The 16209-nt window shown below is 37.7% G+C and overlaps 3 protein-coding genes across 3 annotated transcripts; all 3 read left to right on the top strand.

The window, feature by feature from the left end:
- Nucleotides 1-2157: 2157 nt before the first annotated feature.
- LOC121759272 (cactin-like) lies at nucleotides 2158-7038 on the top strand. The gene is made up of 11 exons (XM_042154811.1): nucleotides 2158-2485; nucleotides 2564-2661; nucleotides 3008-3107; nucleotides 3827-3961; nucleotides 4050-4190; nucleotides 4363-4458; nucleotides 4554-4838; nucleotides 4923-5219; nucleotides 5956-6123; nucleotides 6222-6488; nucleotides 6617-7038. The coding sequence occupies exons 1-11, from the start codon at nucleotides 2264-2266 to the stop codon at nucleotides 6734-6736; spliced, it is 1929 nt and encodes a 642-aa protein (XP_042010745.1). The 5' UTR covers nucleotides 2158-2263; the 3' UTR covers nucleotides 6737-7038.
- A 1250-nt stretch (nucleotides 7039-8288) lies between these two features.
- Nucleotides 8289-10563, top strand: LOC121759261 (cell division control protein 2 homolog C-like). The gene is made up of 5 exons (XM_042154803.1): nucleotides 8289-8949; nucleotides 9023-9116; nucleotides 9213-9282; nucleotides 9867-10005; nucleotides 10219-10563. Exons 1-5 carry the CDS (start codon nucleotides 8431-8433, stop codon nucleotides 10309-10311), a joined length of 915 nt encoding a protein of 304 aa, XP_042010737.1. The 5' UTR covers nucleotides 8289-8430; the 3' UTR covers nucleotides 10312-10563.
- Nucleotides 10564-13162: 2599 nt separating this feature from the next.
- Nucleotides 13163-15866, top strand: LOC121782746 (elongation factor 1-alpha-like). Its single transcript, XM_042180695.1, has 3 exons — nucleotides 13163-13257; nucleotides 13831-14313; nucleotides 14757-15866. The coding sequence occupies exons 2-3, from the start codon at nucleotides 13852-13854 to the stop codon at nucleotides 15642-15644; spliced, it is 1350 nt and encodes a 449-aa protein (XP_042036629.1). The 5' UTR covers nucleotides 13163-13257; nucleotides 13831-13851; the 3' UTR covers nucleotides 15645-15866.
- The last annotated feature ends 343 nt before the right edge of the window (nucleotides 15867-16209 follow it).

Here is a 16209-nt window from a genome sequence, read left to right as displayed (position 1 = left end):
TAATTTTAAAAAATTACAAGAGTTATAAATAAAAACACTACGATTAAAGGCAAACACTACATTACTAATCATTTAAGACGGGTATGTGAATTAAAGCCAATAGTCTTCGATGGGTTTGCGAATTAAGCCAAACGTTTTCGACATGGTTTGAACCCATGAGTATTTTTTAAATTGATGAATTAAATGTATTATTGCTTTAGAATCAATAGTTCATGGAGTAAATAAATTAAAATATAATTCTCGGTTTAGATATAGTTCATAGTTAGGAATATTGATTAGAAATAAATTTAAGCAAAATCTAATATTTTCTTTAAATTTTAAGGTAAAGTCGTCAATTTTATAAATTTTGTCAATTTCTCACCCTTCCGATATCCAGCAAAACTAATGACCTACACTACACAAGAATTAAAAATCTTCATGTTGGAATCATAAAAATTCTAATCTATGAGTAATTTCTCTTTCATAGATTTAGTATTTGATAAAATATTGTCCACTTGACATTGAAACTATGGGTGAGGGTAATTTTTCAAAAATATATATTCGAATTAACAGGTGCAACCATAGAATGACATGAATAGTGAGTTTTCATATAGAAAATAAAAGAATTATGTGTAAGATCATTTATTAAGAATTTCCGCATGTCTAAATGTGCTATAGTATAAAATTTTCGTGAGTGAAATATGCGATCTTCAAAAGTTATCCAATGAGATTCTCATAAATCATAAATCTTCTATATATCCCTAACAACATAGTGATGCGAAATAATGGTGGCTAATATTAGTGCGTGGTACATGACAACCATTCCATCACATTTAGATAGAAATTAATTTTAGTGAACCGAATTTGAAAAATACTGTATATATGACTATTTCTCGTAGAAGAATGCTGTATATACTTATTTTTTTTATATTTGTACATGCAATTTCTATCCAATATTTTCAACTAAGAGCATCCATCGTGGTGCGGAATTCTCAAAAACACATTCTGCCACGTCATAAGGAATTCACACTGCACTGCCACGTCATAAGGAATTCACACTGCACAGTGGCGGAATTCCCTGCAGAATTCCCGAATGAATTCCCACAATTAAAAAAAATTCACACATTTACAAATTAGACAATTTCCGAAAGTAAACAATTACGGAATTAAAATTTCGACGCGAATACGGAGAAAATGCAACCACTTTATTTTTAAAAAAAACACTTCATTAAAAAAAGTACATAATTACTAAAAAAAAAAGTACCTACAAATAAAAATCGGATTCTCACTCCTCGGATTCATCGTCGCCAGTCCTCTCGCCTTCCCCGCTGCCGCCCCCTCGCCGCCGCCGCCGTCGTCGCCGCCACCCCCTCGCCGTCATCGTCCGACATCCCGTCGAGCCCCAAATCGCGGCGCATACTATCGAGGAGGGGCTTAAGCTTCCGCTTGTAATGGGGGTCGGTCGCTTGGCGCCATTCAACCATCGCACGTAACAAGGTTTCATGTGAGGCGATGCGAGTGAATGAGGGGTTCTCGGGATCGTTTTGGGGGGGGGTGCTGCCGATTGGGTCTCGGCGGATCCGCTGGTGCTTACCCTCGACATCCACGCCGATGAGAAAATGGGGCGCCGGTGACTCGCTCGAGGCGGGTGAATCGTTGTCTTGGTGCTCCATTGTTGATTCACAAGAAATGTATTTTTAGAGAGAGAGAAACTTGTTAATACAAGTGGTGCAAATGAAATGAAGTTCAACGGGATGTATATATAGGAACCGAAAAAAATAATTAATGCATTAAACCGGAATTCCGCGAGCGTCAACGCAATGGCGGACGTCCGCACGAAATTCCGCGGAACATCGCGAAACTGCGAATTCCTTCGCGGAATTCCGTATCCGTGCATGGGACGCGCAATGACGGACGTCCGCCACGGAATTCCCACACGCCGGAGGGAATTCCGCGTGGACGTCCGCTATTGCGGATGCTCTAACGCACCGCACCTCATTTAAAAGAAAATGTAATTCGCATATTTGTTGGGCAGGTTGGGCCCATTCGATTAGAAGTTTAGAACCCATTAGTTATATACCTTAGACAAGGATTAGTAAAGCTTTATAAATATGGGAATAGCCCACAATAAATAAAGGTAATTACAGCTCTATAAATATGGGAATTGCCCATAATAAATAAAGGTAATTAAATTCCAATCCAATTAGAATTTTCTTGATACTACTCGTTTACTTAGTCGAAGTATTTCGTGAACGACTTCCGAATTCCACCTACGAATTGAAGAATGCCGCGGCGACGCCACTCCGACGATTCCTCGTCGGAATCACCATCCGATTCCGACCGACGTAGTGGTAAACGACGCCGTTCTGGGTCCGAATCCAAGCGCAGGCGGCGGCGGGATTCCGACTCCGATTCCGACGAGCCATCTAAGAGAAAGAGTAGTAGTAAGCGTAAGATTACCGAGGATGAGATTACTGAGTATCTCGCTAAGAAGGCTCAGAAGAAGGTACGTTTTCCCCTAATTTGATTTTGAGTTATTTGTATGTAGTGTAGGCTATTGTCTTCTGATTTCCTGGCTATGCAGGCTATGAAAGTTGCGAAGAAATTGAAGATGCAGAGCAAAGACGTTTCCGGTTATTCCAATGATTCAAATCCTTTTGGTGATTCAAATTTGAATGAAAAGTGAGTCCCGAGCTTTATTATTAATTTCATAGATTCAGTTAGTTATGAAGCTTCTTCCAGTGATGCATAGGGATACTTAAAAGTTAAAAAGCTAAGTATAGAAGTAACTGGAACAAGTTTAACTCGCCGTCTCACCCTTGCAGCATCAATAGTTGTACTGCTGATGGATTGTATAACTTAACTCCTCGGAATTAGGGTTCAATGTATATTGCCATATAGTTTGGGAAATTGTACTTATAACTTACAGCCTGAAATTTTATATGATCTTATCGTAGTAGTGAAAGATGCAATGTTAGATGGGTTAAATGTTATCCTGAATTTTAATTTTAAATTATTTCAATTTCAGATTTGTGTGGAGAAAGAAGATTGAGAAGGATGTGTCACAGGGTGTGCCACTTGATGAGTTCTCTTTAAAATCAGAGAAGAAGAGGCAGAAGGAAAGAAAGGTACGGTTGCTACTTTACTCATGTGTACTTTTTTTTGAAGTCTTGATGTAGTAGTTAGTAAAATACCTTCTAATATGTCTGGTTCTTTAGGGCATATAGAGTACCTTTAACTCAGTGTTTGCTTAATTTTTGTAGGTGAGCTAATACTGTATACATAGTAGAAACAACATAAAGAAAGGGTAGAAAATAATGGAATTCTCTGTTTGGCAATGTGCCATTTACTAATTATCTGTAAGAGGATGTAAATATTTCCTCTAGGTATAATGGTACCCTGAATGGCTGTATTGAACTTTACCATACTTTTTCCCTCTAACTTCTGAGTTTTGACAAGTTCACTTGCACGTTTAACCCAAAGTTAAAAATGTTTTTTCTTTTTGTATGCATTTGATTCCCAGGTCCTTGACGTTCATACAATGTGTCCTGGCTGCAATTTCTAGTATAATCATAGAATCGCAGAATTTCACATGTTTTGAAAAGCTCAATGTTTATTTTCATATGTTTTGAAAACTTAGTGAACTAGAATAAGTGGAATTGGGCCAACTGGAATTGTAAACGTCCCACATTCCCTTTATATTGTAGTCTTGATACCCTCGTATTTTGTGACTACTTGATGGAGTTTCATTTTAGTCTATGCATGTGTACTCTTAATTTGCTACTACCACTTTACACCCTTGATAGAGTTGCATATTAAACTGTGCATGTGTTCTCTTCTTTTGTAGGCTGAGATTGAAAAAGTTAAAAAGAGAAGAGAAGAAAGGGCTATTGAGAAAGCCCAGCGTGAGGAAGAGATGGCTTTACTGGCTAGGGAGCGAGCACGAGCTGAATTCCAAGACTGGGAGAAGAAAGAAGAAGAGGCAAATCATTAAATTCCATTCCAGTTATTTCCTTTTGTTCTTTTTCAAGATTTAACTAGATTCTGATTCATAATATTTTTGTTTGCAGTTTCATTTTGATCAAAGCAAAATCAGATCAGAGATTCGATTACGTGAAGGTCGTATGAAGCCGATTGACATTCTCACTAAACATCTCGATCATTCTGATGACTTTGAGATAGATATAAATGAGCCGTACATGGTTTTCCAGGTAAAGATTAGTACTAATATATCTAAAGGTTTTTGTTTCTTGTCATAAGTCATACTTTTGATGTTCTATAAAGCTCGTCTACACTTTTATTGTACACTTTTAAAGGGAAGATTGTTTATGACCTTCTCTTGGCAGTTATGGTGTTTTGACAGAAAAAATATTTGTTTTTTAGGGCTTGACTGTTAAAGAAATGGAAGAGCTTCATAATGACATAAAGATGCACCTTGATTTAGACAGAGCGACACCTACACATGTAGGATATTGGGAGGTACTATTGCTTTCTAATTCTATCTATTTTTCCTCTTTCAAATATTATGAATGTAAAGTCAGGATTTTTCACACCCTTGTGTAAATGGATAACAGGCACTTTCGGTAGTTTCTGAATGGGAACTAGCTGAAGCCAGGAAAAAAGATGCACTAGATCGTGCAAGAGTGCGAGGAGAGAAATTACCTCCGGAGATGATAGGTGAAGAACGAGGATTGCACACGAGCATTGAAGCTGATGTTAAAAGTCTGTTGCAGGGCAAAACCTATAGTGAATTAGAAGCCATGCAATCCCAGATTGAATCACAAATGAGATCTGGGACTGCAAAAGTGGTTGAATACTGGGAAGCTATCCTTAAACGACTCCATATTTACAAAGCAAAGGTGATTTTTTTAATACTGGGATTCTGGTATTTGGGAAATCATGTAAAATTTCAGTTAGCCTTGACATCTTACTGTGAATCACAGGCTTGTTTGAAGGAAATCCATACAAGTATGCTGCGCAGGCATTTGGAACGCCTAGAGACCCCATCTGAGGGTGAAAATATGAAGACAGAACCAGCTCAAGAACTTGATGAGCAGGAGTCTGATCAAGATATGGAGGCTATGGAGTATGCAGGTGCTACAGCCTCTCCGGCACCTGTAACGGAAGTGGAGGCCCCAGACGAAGAAGAACTAGCCGGATCATATTCACCACAACTATTGCATGGTGATGAAGATGAAGAAGAAGATGCAATTGACCCTGAAGAGGACAAAGCTATTTTGGTAAGTTGGCTTTAGTTTGTGTATATTTATGCTTGGATGAGTTTTGAAGAAGAACTGAAGAAGTATGTGAAAAATAGTCCTTTACATTTGGCCATTTCTTTTTTTGCTGCATTCTTATTTTCCTTCAAAACGGGGAGAGGAAATTGAGAGGGGATGTCTGGGAGGGAACCTGGGGATTATGCTTACCAATCCTCTCTCTTGCTTGCTCTATCCCTCTCTGTCAGCCCTCAATGCTTGGATCCTTATTACCGATCAACAATGCCTGTTGTGTTTCTGTTAAGTTATCACCTGTGGTTTTTTTAATTATCAAATTCTAATAGATTAATTAAAATTGCCCCCGCATACTATAACTCTGGAGATATCTTAGAATTTGTTTCTCATCAGCACTTACCCATCGATTAATTTGTTGAGTCAAGTTCCCATAACTCTTTGCAATCCTTATCAGATCATTAGCAGGATTGTATCTTATTTTTTACTTTATAATTTATTGCTGAGAGTTTTCTAGGTTCTTTGAGATTGGATTCTAAAGCTCAATCTCCCCTCAGTGTTTTTTTTTCCCATTCTTATTTTAGATTTCTCCGACTTATTTTTGCAGCTGAAGTACTTTGTGAGTTTCACTTGGTCTTTTCTTAGTTGGGATTTCTGATCATACCTGAGTCTGATAATTAGATATACATTCACTGGCTAAGGCTTATACTTTCATATAAGCTCAACATGTTTGCATTTGTCTGTACAGGAGAGGAAGCGTATTGCTGTAAAAGAAGACCGCCGCATCCAAGAAATCTCTTCAAGACAGAATCCGCCAGAGGATAACTTTGAGAGAAGTGCCATGAAAACCATGGGGGCAATGGAAGAAGGAGATGTCGTGTTTGGCTCTAGTGATGAGATCAACCTCGATTCTCAGGTACGCTTCAGTTAACAGTACTTTTATCTCAGAGCAAATTTGATATTTCAGGAATTTGTTCGATCTAACATGATTTTAACTGATGCCTGTGGTTATAGGTGTACTGGTGGCATGATAAATATCGACCTAGAAAGCCAAAGTACTTTAACCGCGTGCATACTGGTTATGAATGGAACAAGTATAACCAGACACATTACGATCATGACAATCCTCCCCCCAAAATAGTGCAAGGCTACAAATTCAACATCTTTTACCCGGACCTGGTCGACAAACAAAAGGCGCCCATCTACACCATTGAGAAAGATGGAGATAGTGGTGAGACCTGCATCATCAGGTTCCATGCAGGGCCGCCTTATGAAGACATTGTATGTTATCTGCACTCTCTCATTTTTCAGTTTTTATATGTAAATTTGGTTCTCCATCAACGACCAATCTGAAAAGAAAAGAAGAAACTTCCTGCAAAATCCACTTACCCTCGTTGTGACTTGTGCAGGCATTTCGAATCGTCAATAAGGAATGGGAGTATTCACACAAGAAAGGGTTCAAATGTACGTTTGAACGAGGAATCTTGCATGTCTACTTCAACTTCAAAAGGTACCGCTATCGCCGCTGATCTACTTCACAAAATGATAGTTGCGGTTATTTGGAGTGTCTTTTCTTACACACGACCTCAGTCGGGGAAAAAATTAGTGGAAACTCGTACTGTCTGAAGATCGAGCTGTTTGTTAGATCTTATTTTCCTTTGTGACTAAATCTCTGTAAGTGGGCGGTTGCCCATCCAAGAAAAATTAGGAGTTGTAACTTATATAAGTACTCTGATACTAGTTAAAGAAATTTGGAGCTGCTGATGATACTGTAATCATGTGATTGTTGTTGATTTTTTTTTCTGGTGAATTGTATAACTGTAGTTGCGCATTTTATAGTATTTATTTTATGAAAGATCAGTACAAACTCCCTTTTTCATCGATGATATGTTGGATGTTTGTAAATTTGACTTTGTATATGCCTATATTTTCAAATTTTGAATAGTTGTATAGATCGAATATTCAAATTTTAATTATTGCATATCATTTGTAATCATGTAAGCATATGCATCTGTTTGTTAGTTGAAAACAATGCAAGAAAATCTCAAAAAATAGCTCTAATAATCGTTATAACTCCCACCTCACCCAACCACTCCATGAGCTGTTAAATAATCGAGTGTCTCATTGGTTTCTATTTAAAAGTTACACTTTTGAGTCCTTGAATTAGATATGAATTTTATAAAATATGTGATGCGTGGAATAAGAGCATGCACAACATTATATAAAAATGGTGAAAGTACACAAAAGTATAGTAACACAATGTTGTGGAACCTTAATATAACGATTAACACAATTGTGCTTGTAAAGCTCTAGGTGACTTGTCACGCGCTGTTGAGCATTGAGCAACCTAACTGGTTTCAATATTTGGCGTTCATTTTCTTATAAGTGAGAAATGATAAAAAAATGATGTGCTACATAATGCTTTTGAGTTATGATTGTACAAAGTGTAGAAATTGTTATAAGACCCTAATCCCTACCCCCAACGTCACCCCTCAGCATGGCAATTGCTCTCAATTTTCCTCTCCACGGTCGCCAAGCTCGTCCTCAGCCCCCTTAGCGCCGACAAATAGATTCTCGGCAATAAAGCTTCACTGAGTCAACTCCGAATGATCTCATATTAACAACCTAACTTAGCATTGTATCATTGGGTCGTGACAACGTCTAACAAGAGTCTCTAGTTAATATTAACCTAATACTCCATCTGTCCAAAGGTAATTGAGTCATTTTTTTGCATCATTTTTAAAAAAATAATGCTAAATAGTTAAAGTAGAGATAAAGTAAAGTAAAAGAGAGAATAATGTAGATAATTATTCTCTCTTACATTACTCTATCTTGACTTTAAATATTTATTACTATCATTTTTTTGAAACAGATGAAAAAAGCGACAAACTCAAACTTCTTTAGGACAGATGGAGTACATAATTTATGATGACCATCGAACCATAATGGCAATCATAACTCAACAACCGAACGAACTATTACCATATTGTATTTCGAATCATAAAATTTGAAATCAGAATTTGCCGAATCATATATTAACCCAAATAAATACCTTGCCCAACCCAACATAGGAAATTTATTCATTACTATTAAACTCTTGAAAGAGGCGGGCTCCAAAGAATTCAAAATTCAAAGCTAACGCACATTCCTCAACCGATAAAAAGAGTGTGAGAGAGAAGAAGAAGAAGAAGAGACATTTCACAAAGCAATCAATCAATCATCAATGGAGAAGTACGAGAAGCTCGAGAAGGTCGGCGAGGGAACCTACGGCAAAGTCTACAAAGCCAAGGAGATATCCACCGGCCAGGTCGTCGCTCTGAAGAAGACCCGCCTCGAGATGGACGAGGAGGGCGTCCCCCCCACGGCGCTGCGCGAGGTCTCCCTCCTCCAGATGCTCTCCCAGTCGCTCTATGTCGTCCGCCTCCTCTGCGTCGAGCACGTCGACAACAAGAACGGCAAGCCCCTCCTCTACCTCGTCTTCGAGTATCTCGACACCGATCTCAAGAAATTCATCGATTCCCACCGCAAGGGCCCCAACCCTAGGCCCCTCCCGCCGCAGCTCATCCAGAGCTTCCTCTACCAGCTCTGCAAGGGGGTCGCCCACTGCCACAGCCACGGCGTCCTCCACCGCGATCTGAAGCCGCAGAATCTGCTGCTCGATAAGGAGAAGGGGATACTCAAGATCGCCGATCTCGGCCTTGGGAGGTCGTTTACCGTCCCTCTCAAGAGCTATACGCATGAGGTATTGTTGATTTGCATCTCGATTTACTTTTTACTTTTTTTTTATTCGATTTGTTTTTTCTGGAAATGTGCAGATCGTCACTCTGTGGTACAGAGCTCCTGAGGTTCTTCTCGGATCGACTCATTACTCCACTGCAGTTGATATGTGGTCTGTTGGCTGTATTTTTGGTGAGAAATTGTTTCGATTCCAATTTTTTGGATTATGAAATTAGGGTATTGTTAATTGGGGAAATAATTGAAATGGTTTATTTGTATGTTGTGCAGCGGAGATGGTGAGAAGGCAAGCCTTGTTTCCTGGGGATTCTGAGTTTCAGCAGCTTCTCCACATTTTTAGGTACATTCTGCCTTTTTTTTATGTTGTTTTGGTTGTGAATTATTTCTTCATTTGTATATTGCTGGTTTAAGTTGTGGTGCTTCTTACTCTTACCAATTAATTATATCTTGTTTGTTACAATCATGATTAGTTGTCATCAAGATATAAGCAGAACCACCTTTCTAAATAACATCTAAATTTGGGAAATAAGAGGAGATTGAATCATCTGATGCTTTGAATGTATAATTTGCGTTGTTGGTTTTGTTATATGTTTGTATTAGGGCTGGTTATCTTTAAAAAATGGTTCTTTGCTATTGATAAGTTCATTGATAGACATTTCACCTTTTGAGTTTGCCTTCTTCTAGTAGTTCCTAATTTGGATCTCTGCTTTATACAAGCAAAGTTTTGGTATTATATAAAAAACATGCTTTTGAATCTATCAAGTGTGTTTTGTTGTTGGGAGGAGCAACCTATTTTACTCAAATCAATTCAATTGGTACCCATTTCCTACACAAAGTGAAGTTTGTATTGGCAGAAACTAGTGATCACTGATTTGGCTGTCACAAATTCAAATGTTCCAAGTAACTTGCATCTCATGATCACAGGTTGCTGGGAACACCTACTGAGAAGGAGTGGCCGGGAGTTAGTTCTCTGCGTGATTGGCACGTGTATCCCCAGTGGGAGTCTCAAAACTTGGCGCGCGCAGTTCCATCTCTCGGGCCTGATGGTGTCGACCTTCTATCTGTGAGATTCCTTAGACTCACATTCTATGTCTATTTAAATCTTTTATCTGCTCGCAAACTTGATAAAGATGATGACAGCCATTTGATAACTTATCCTCACACTTGTTCAAACACTAATGTTGTTTGTTGACAAACTGAAGAAGATCAATGATTAGAGCCCTTCTTGATGTGAACTTGTTTATATACTCCATGTTGTCCTTTTGGTTTTGTGCAGAAGATGCTTCAATATGATCCTGCTGATAGAATCTCAGCTAAGGCTGCTATGGATCATCCCTACTTCGACAGTTTGGATAAATGTCAGTTCTGAGACGAATCAAGCTTCAAATGGACGCTACTCAACCCGATTTCTAATGAAGAGTGAGATATTGTTGGCATCATCTTGGTGGCAAGAGCAACTATGTTGTGTAGCATTCATTCATTATCAACTTCTACATAATGTATCAACATTTGAGACATGTTCTACCTGAACATGCCACTGTGGTGTCATCTTAATAGTTACTGTACCCTATTTGTGTTGCAACATTATATGATAATGAAAGTGTTTTTTGTTTGTGTCATACATATCACAACCCAGAAGATTTGAATGAGTAATGAATGCTATCTTGATTTGCTTCTATTGATTAATACTAGTGCTTTTATAGGTAAACCAAACTACTCCTGTAAAACAAAAGATATAAGGATCGCATGATGTTGTTTGTTGTGGCAAGAAGATCATGAAAAGGAATGAGCTGAATAAAGCAGTTTGAATATTTGAAAACGAAGATTAATGACAATTACAGAATTGATTAGCTGAAAATTAAAACACAATGGTGTGTTTGCTGTAAACACAAGATAAATCAAGACCCTTTGGGTATCCAAAAAGTACATTATTTTTATACCAAAGTTTGTATGAACATATTTTTATAATACTAGTCATTATTATTGTAAAATTAATTAATTGTGCTTGGCTGCCAAGTATTTATATGATACTATTAGGGCTCGTTTGATTGCCATGATAGAAAATAGCAAGATAGTTATCTTAAGATAGCATTTTCGGGCCGAAAATGAGATAGTGTCTGATAGTATTTTTATGATGTTGTTTGATTGACAAGATAGTGTTTTATAGATAAGATGTAAAATGACAGAAATGTCCTTGTTACTAAATATATTTGTATGTAAATGTGTATCTCTATTTTATGATTAAGTTAAGTAAATGGGTGTTAATGATCATGGTATCAACAAAATTATTAACTATAATCAATATTGTAAGTACCGGACACAATGCGAGGTTAATACAAATCATAATTAAAATGTCCCAAGAAAAGATGAACAACTTAAATTTTCCATTGAAAATTTGAAAAAAAGATTGATTTTGAAGAAATAACATTCTGACTTTTGAATTTATCAACTCTAATAGTTACGAGTTTTTAATTATTAAAAATGATAATAAAATTCTAAAAATAATTATATGCCTCTAATCAGTTGCATAATGATTAATAGTAAAAAAATCAACTAAACATATAAAAATTAAAATTGAAATTAAAGAAAAAATGTATTACTATGGACTCCCATGAAAAAAAAATAAAAAATAAGAGGAATATGAAGTGAACTAGTCAATTTAAACCCCTGCATATTCCCTTTATAACAACAACTCCATTGATGAAGCTCCAAATCCTGCTCCACATCCGCCACCCAAACATCGTGAAGCTCCTCGGCTACGCGGAAGATCAATTCCGCCACTCCGCCGTCGCGTTCCAGCTCGCCTCCGCCATCGCCCACCTCCACGATCACATCGTCCACGCCGACGTTAAGCCTTCGAACGTACTTCTCGACGGCGATCTCAATTGCTAGCTCTGAGAAGCCCAACTCCAAAAATACAATAAAAACACCACCAAAATCATTCAATAGAATGAGCTTTGAAGATTTGCCGAAGATAGAGAAAAGTGAGTAAAATTGGGGGTGAGAGAAGAGTTGCAGGAGAGAGAGAGTAAAAGTGGGAGAGAGAGGGGGCAATATTGACTATCATAGAGGAACAGTACACTATCACTGCTTTTGGGTGGTATAGTGTATTCACACATTTGTGGATAGTCCACCGGGCCAAGGCGGGCTTTTAGTAAATTTTCGGGCTTAGAGATAGTAGTATCATAGCAACCAAACACCTGATATACCTCCGATAGGCGGCCCTATCAATGCCTATCAGTACAACCAAACGACTCCTTAAGATAGATCCTTGGTCTCCAAGTAGCTGTTGTTGAACCAGTCATATTGAAATCCCTAGCTCTTCCATTTGAATTTAAACTTTCTGTTAATTTTGTATCTATTTATATATGTACGAAAATATTTTATGAAATATCTTCATCAAATTTTGGGTTTATTGGCTTTCTCTTTCGAATTGTTTGTTGTCGTAGTCAACTTGTTAGTTCCTCGGTAGTAGTACTTCTTAGCATTACTTCTTTTTTTCAAGATTTTAGTTTTTTATAAAATTATATGATCCGGTTAATTAATAGTATGGTTTTAAATATATGCTACCAAGTTTCTTTGCACCAAATATAAATGAAGGTCTACTTTTTCTTTAGGGCTTTTTTAACAAGTTGATTGTATTAATTTTTTTGATTCACAATAGTTTAATTGCTTAGCAATTTCCATGCCAAGATTGATTTAGAACAATTTAAAACAACAATAACTTACATAATAGTAAATGAGGATATTTATGAATATCTATGCATTCATGTATTTGTTCATCTGCATATGTATAAATAATGTTTATATAATTAATTAACAAAATTGTCGCTGAGATTGGATCCATTGATAACCTTTTTAGATTCGCATTATCTATATACTATAATAATTTGATTTGAGAGGCCAATTCTCTTTTAAAAATTTTTTTGTTATAAAAACATGTTTGATTGAAACAACTAGATATTTTCAAGCAAATCAGAAAATCTCAAATAGGGATTTTCTTCCATAACTGAATGAAGATTCTCAAATAATAAAGAACTCAAAAATAAATTTTATTATGGAAGTGAAAATTGTAAGTTATCATAAGTTATCAAAAGATATACAGTATTAATAAATCTTTTATAAATGGAGTAAAACAAATGTTCATTTTTTTACCTAAAGCCAGTCACAGCACACAGGGGTATAACAGTCAATCGGATGCAAATATGTAACCCTAAACCCTAGCTGGTCTATATAAATAGGTGCACTCACCAAAACTCTACACACTCTCGCTACGCCTCTCCTTCCCAGTTTCCATTTCGCTTGCATTTTGAAGGTAACAAATCCTTCTCTGTAGATGTAGCATGCGTTGAATTCTCTTCTAGCTCTTGTATGATTTTGTAGCCGTTGATTCCTTGTTTCATTTCTGCCGATTGAATTTGTTCAAATCAGTTTGTTTGTGGAAATTTTTCATTCAATCTTTAGATCTGTTTGCTTGTTTTTGAAATAATAACAGCATGCGTATGGGGTGCTATTGTTTAGCTTTTTTTTGTCGGCTGAGGCCTGATTTGCTCATTTCATGAGTAATTTTCGTTGTTAAGCATGTTTAGGTGAATCTATTTAGTGTTTTCATAAAACTGTGGCTGTTTGTCTATCTGTAGTGATTTGTTTTGATTCAATTGTTATTCGCCTTTTTTTGATGCTTTCTTAGGAGTACTTGTTTTCAAGTTTTTCGAAGTCGTAGGTGTTACTTATGTTTACAATTCTCTGTTTAATTTTAATAATTTTTCAATTTCAGTTTACCTAGATCTATGATTTAATTTTTCATATATTTTGATTAAGATGCCAGGGTTGTGATAAGTTTCATGTTATGTCATTTGACTCTATTGATTTTTTCGTTTTGACGCAGGTTTAGTAATCTCTTTGAATTATGGGTAAGGAAAAGATTCATATCAGTATCGTGGTCATTGGCCATGTCGACTCTGGGAAGTCGACCACCACAGGTCATCTCATCTACAAGCTTGGAGGTATTGACAAGCGTGTGATTGAGAGGTTCGAGAAGGAGGCCGCTGAGATGAACAAAAGGTCATTCAAGTACGCTTGGGTTCTTGACAAGCTGAAGGCTGAGCGTGAGCGTGGTATCACCATTGATATTGCCCTCTGGAAGTTTGAGACCACCAAGTACTACTGCACGGTCATCGATGCTCCTGGACATCGCGATTTCATCAAGAACATGATTACTGGAACCTCCCAGGCTGATTGTGCTGTGCTTATCATCGATTCCACTACTGGTGGTTTTGAGGCTGGTATCTCTAAGGATGGACAGACCCGTGAGCATGCTCTTTTGGCTTTCACTCTTGGAGTGAAGCAAATGATTTGTTGCTGTAACAAGGTATTATTGACTAACCTCTTGTGTTTCTACTTTCTTTTACTAATGATGTATGCAATTTTTCCCTCTGTCGTGCATATGAATTTGGTTATCCTCAATTCATCTTTCATCCTGCTATGGTTGTTTGGGTAAATTAAAGAGGGTTATCCTTTATTATGCTTACTCCGGACTGTAGTTCAATTGGTGAGAGCCACCTTCTTTAGGTGGTTAGTATGGGTTCGAATCCCATCAGTCCTGACAATTGAATTGTGTTATTATCTGTTGTCTTTTATCCATTAATTTGTGGTTAATTTAATTAGTATAGTTTATTTAAATACTTTCCACGGTTGATAAAGTTTCAAAATACTACTTTTTTTGAAAATTGTTTGCTTCCTACCTGATAGCTTTAAGTATCTAGGTATGGGTTTCTGTTATAATCTTGCTGACTTTTTACTCTTTATTCTTAGATGGATGCTACCACTCCCAAGTACTCCAAGGCTAGGTACGATGAAATCATCAAGGAAGTCTCTTCATACCTGAAGAAGGTTGGGTACAACCCTGAGAAGATCCCATTCGTTCCTATTTCTGGATTCGAGGGTGACAATATGATTGAGAGGTCGACCAACCTTGACTGGTACAAGGGCCCAACTCTTCTTGAGGCTCTTGATGCTGTCCAGGAGCCCAAGAGGCCCTCAGACAAGCCTCTTCGTCTACCACTTCAGGATGTCTACAAGATTGGTGGTATTGGAACTGTGCCAGTTGGAAGAGTCGAAACTGGTGTCATCAAACCTGGTATGGTCGTCACCTTTGGACCTACTGGGCTGACCACTGAAGTGAAGTCTGTTGAGATGCACCACGAGGCCCTTCAAGAAGCTCTGCCAGGGGACAATGTTGGCTTCAACGTCAAGAATGTTGCTGTCAAGGATCTCAAGCGTGGTTTCGTTGCATCAAACTCCAAGGATGACCCTGCCAAGGAGGCTGCTAACTTCACTTCACAGGTCATCATCATGAACCACCCTGGGCAGATTGGAAACGGATATGCCCCAGTCCTCGACTGCCACACATCTCACATTGCTGTGAAGTTCTCTGAGCTCATGACCAAGATTGACAGGCGTTCTGGTAAGGAGCTTGAGAAGGAGCCCAAGTTCTTGAAGAATGGTGATGCTGGTATGGTGAAGATGATTCCGACCAAGCCCATGGTGGTGGAGACCTTCTCGCAGTACCCTCCTCTTGGAAGGTTTGCCGTGAGGGACATGCGTCAGACTGTTGCTGTTGGTGTGATCAAGAGCGTGGAGAAGAAGGATCCTTCAGGAGCCAAGGTGACCAAGGCTGCTGCCAAGAAGGGTGCCAAGTGAACTGTGTTTTGTCCTCATATTATCTCTCGTCTTGTTTACTGCAAAAAACTCGAATTTGATGTCGGTCTTGAAACTTTTTGTCGTTTGATTTCTGTCTTTTGGTTTGTGTCATGCGATTTTGGTTCCCAGAATTGGGTTCTGGATCGGCGATGGCGTCTGTCACTGTTGACTCTGTTTTGATTGTTTTTCTGATATGAGAGATTTTGGTCTTATTGCGTTTTATTATTACTTATTTTTGTAATTTTCATGATCTTGATATCATAGCTATATTTGTCATATTAAGCTTAAGAATTTGTATTAGTACTGGCTAGGAGCTGAATAACTTTGTCTATTGTACTCAATTATTCAATTTAACCCCGCTAGCTTCGAATCATAGAACGTCATGATCTCTTATGTGTTTTCCAATCTTTGGGGAAAATCCAATTCAGGTTAAAATTCAATCTCTGTTGATTATTTTACAAATTTATTTTTTAAACATTCCCACACTTGGGATTATGTTGTGTTTCAATCTCAACATAATCTAGACCTCTAATCTCCCACACTGCCTCTTAATCTTCTCTATTTG

This window comes from Salvia splendens, chromosome 2 (genome assembly GCF_004379255.2).
Source record: "Salvia splendens isolate huo1 chromosome 2, SspV2, whole genome shotgun sequence".
Lineage (NCBI taxonomy): Eukaryota > Viridiplantae > Streptophyta > Magnoliopsida > Lamiales > Lamiaceae > Salvia > Salvia splendens.
This window is presented reverse-complemented; position numbering and strand designations above follow the sequence as displayed.

What these genes read in the sequence shown, in the direction of transcription:
- LOC121759272 (XM_042154811.1), top strand. Translation starts at nt 2,264, where the DNA reads ATGCCGCGGCGACGCCACTCCGACGATTCCTCGTCGGAATCACCATCC. An exon ending in CACATGTAGGATATTGGGAG is followed by an intron (nt 4,459 to 4,553) that starts GTACTATTGCTT and finishes AATGGATAACAG; the next exon opens with GCACTTTCGGTAGTTTCTGA. An exon ending in AAGAGGACAAAGCTATTTTG is followed by an intron (nt 5,220 to 5,955) that starts GTAAGTTGGCTT and finishes TTGTCTGTACAG; the next exon opens with GAGAGGAAGCGTATTGCTGT.
- LOC121782746 (XM_042180695.1), top strand. Translation starts at nt 13,852, where the DNA reads ATGGGTAAGGAAAAGATTCATATCAGTATCGTGGTCATTGGCCATGTC. An exon ending in TGATTTGTTGCTGTAACAAG is followed by an intron (nt 14,314 to 14,756) that starts GTATTATTGACT and finishes CTTTATTCTTAG; the next exon opens with ATGGATGCTACCACTCCCAA.
- LOC121759261 (XM_042154803.1), top strand. Translation starts at nt 8,431, where the DNA reads ATGGAGAAGTACGAGAAGCTCGAGAAGGTCGGCGAGGGAACCTACGGC. An exon ending in GTCTGTTGGCTGTATTTTTG is followed by an intron (nt 9,117 to 9,212) that starts GTGAGAAATTGT and finishes TATGTTGTGCAG; the next exon opens with CGGAGATGGTGAGAAGGCAA. An exon ending in CAGCTTCTCCACATTTTTAG is followed by an intron (nt 9,283 to 9,866) that starts GTACATTCTGCC and finishes TCATGATCACAG; the next exon opens with GTTGCTGGGAACACCTACTG.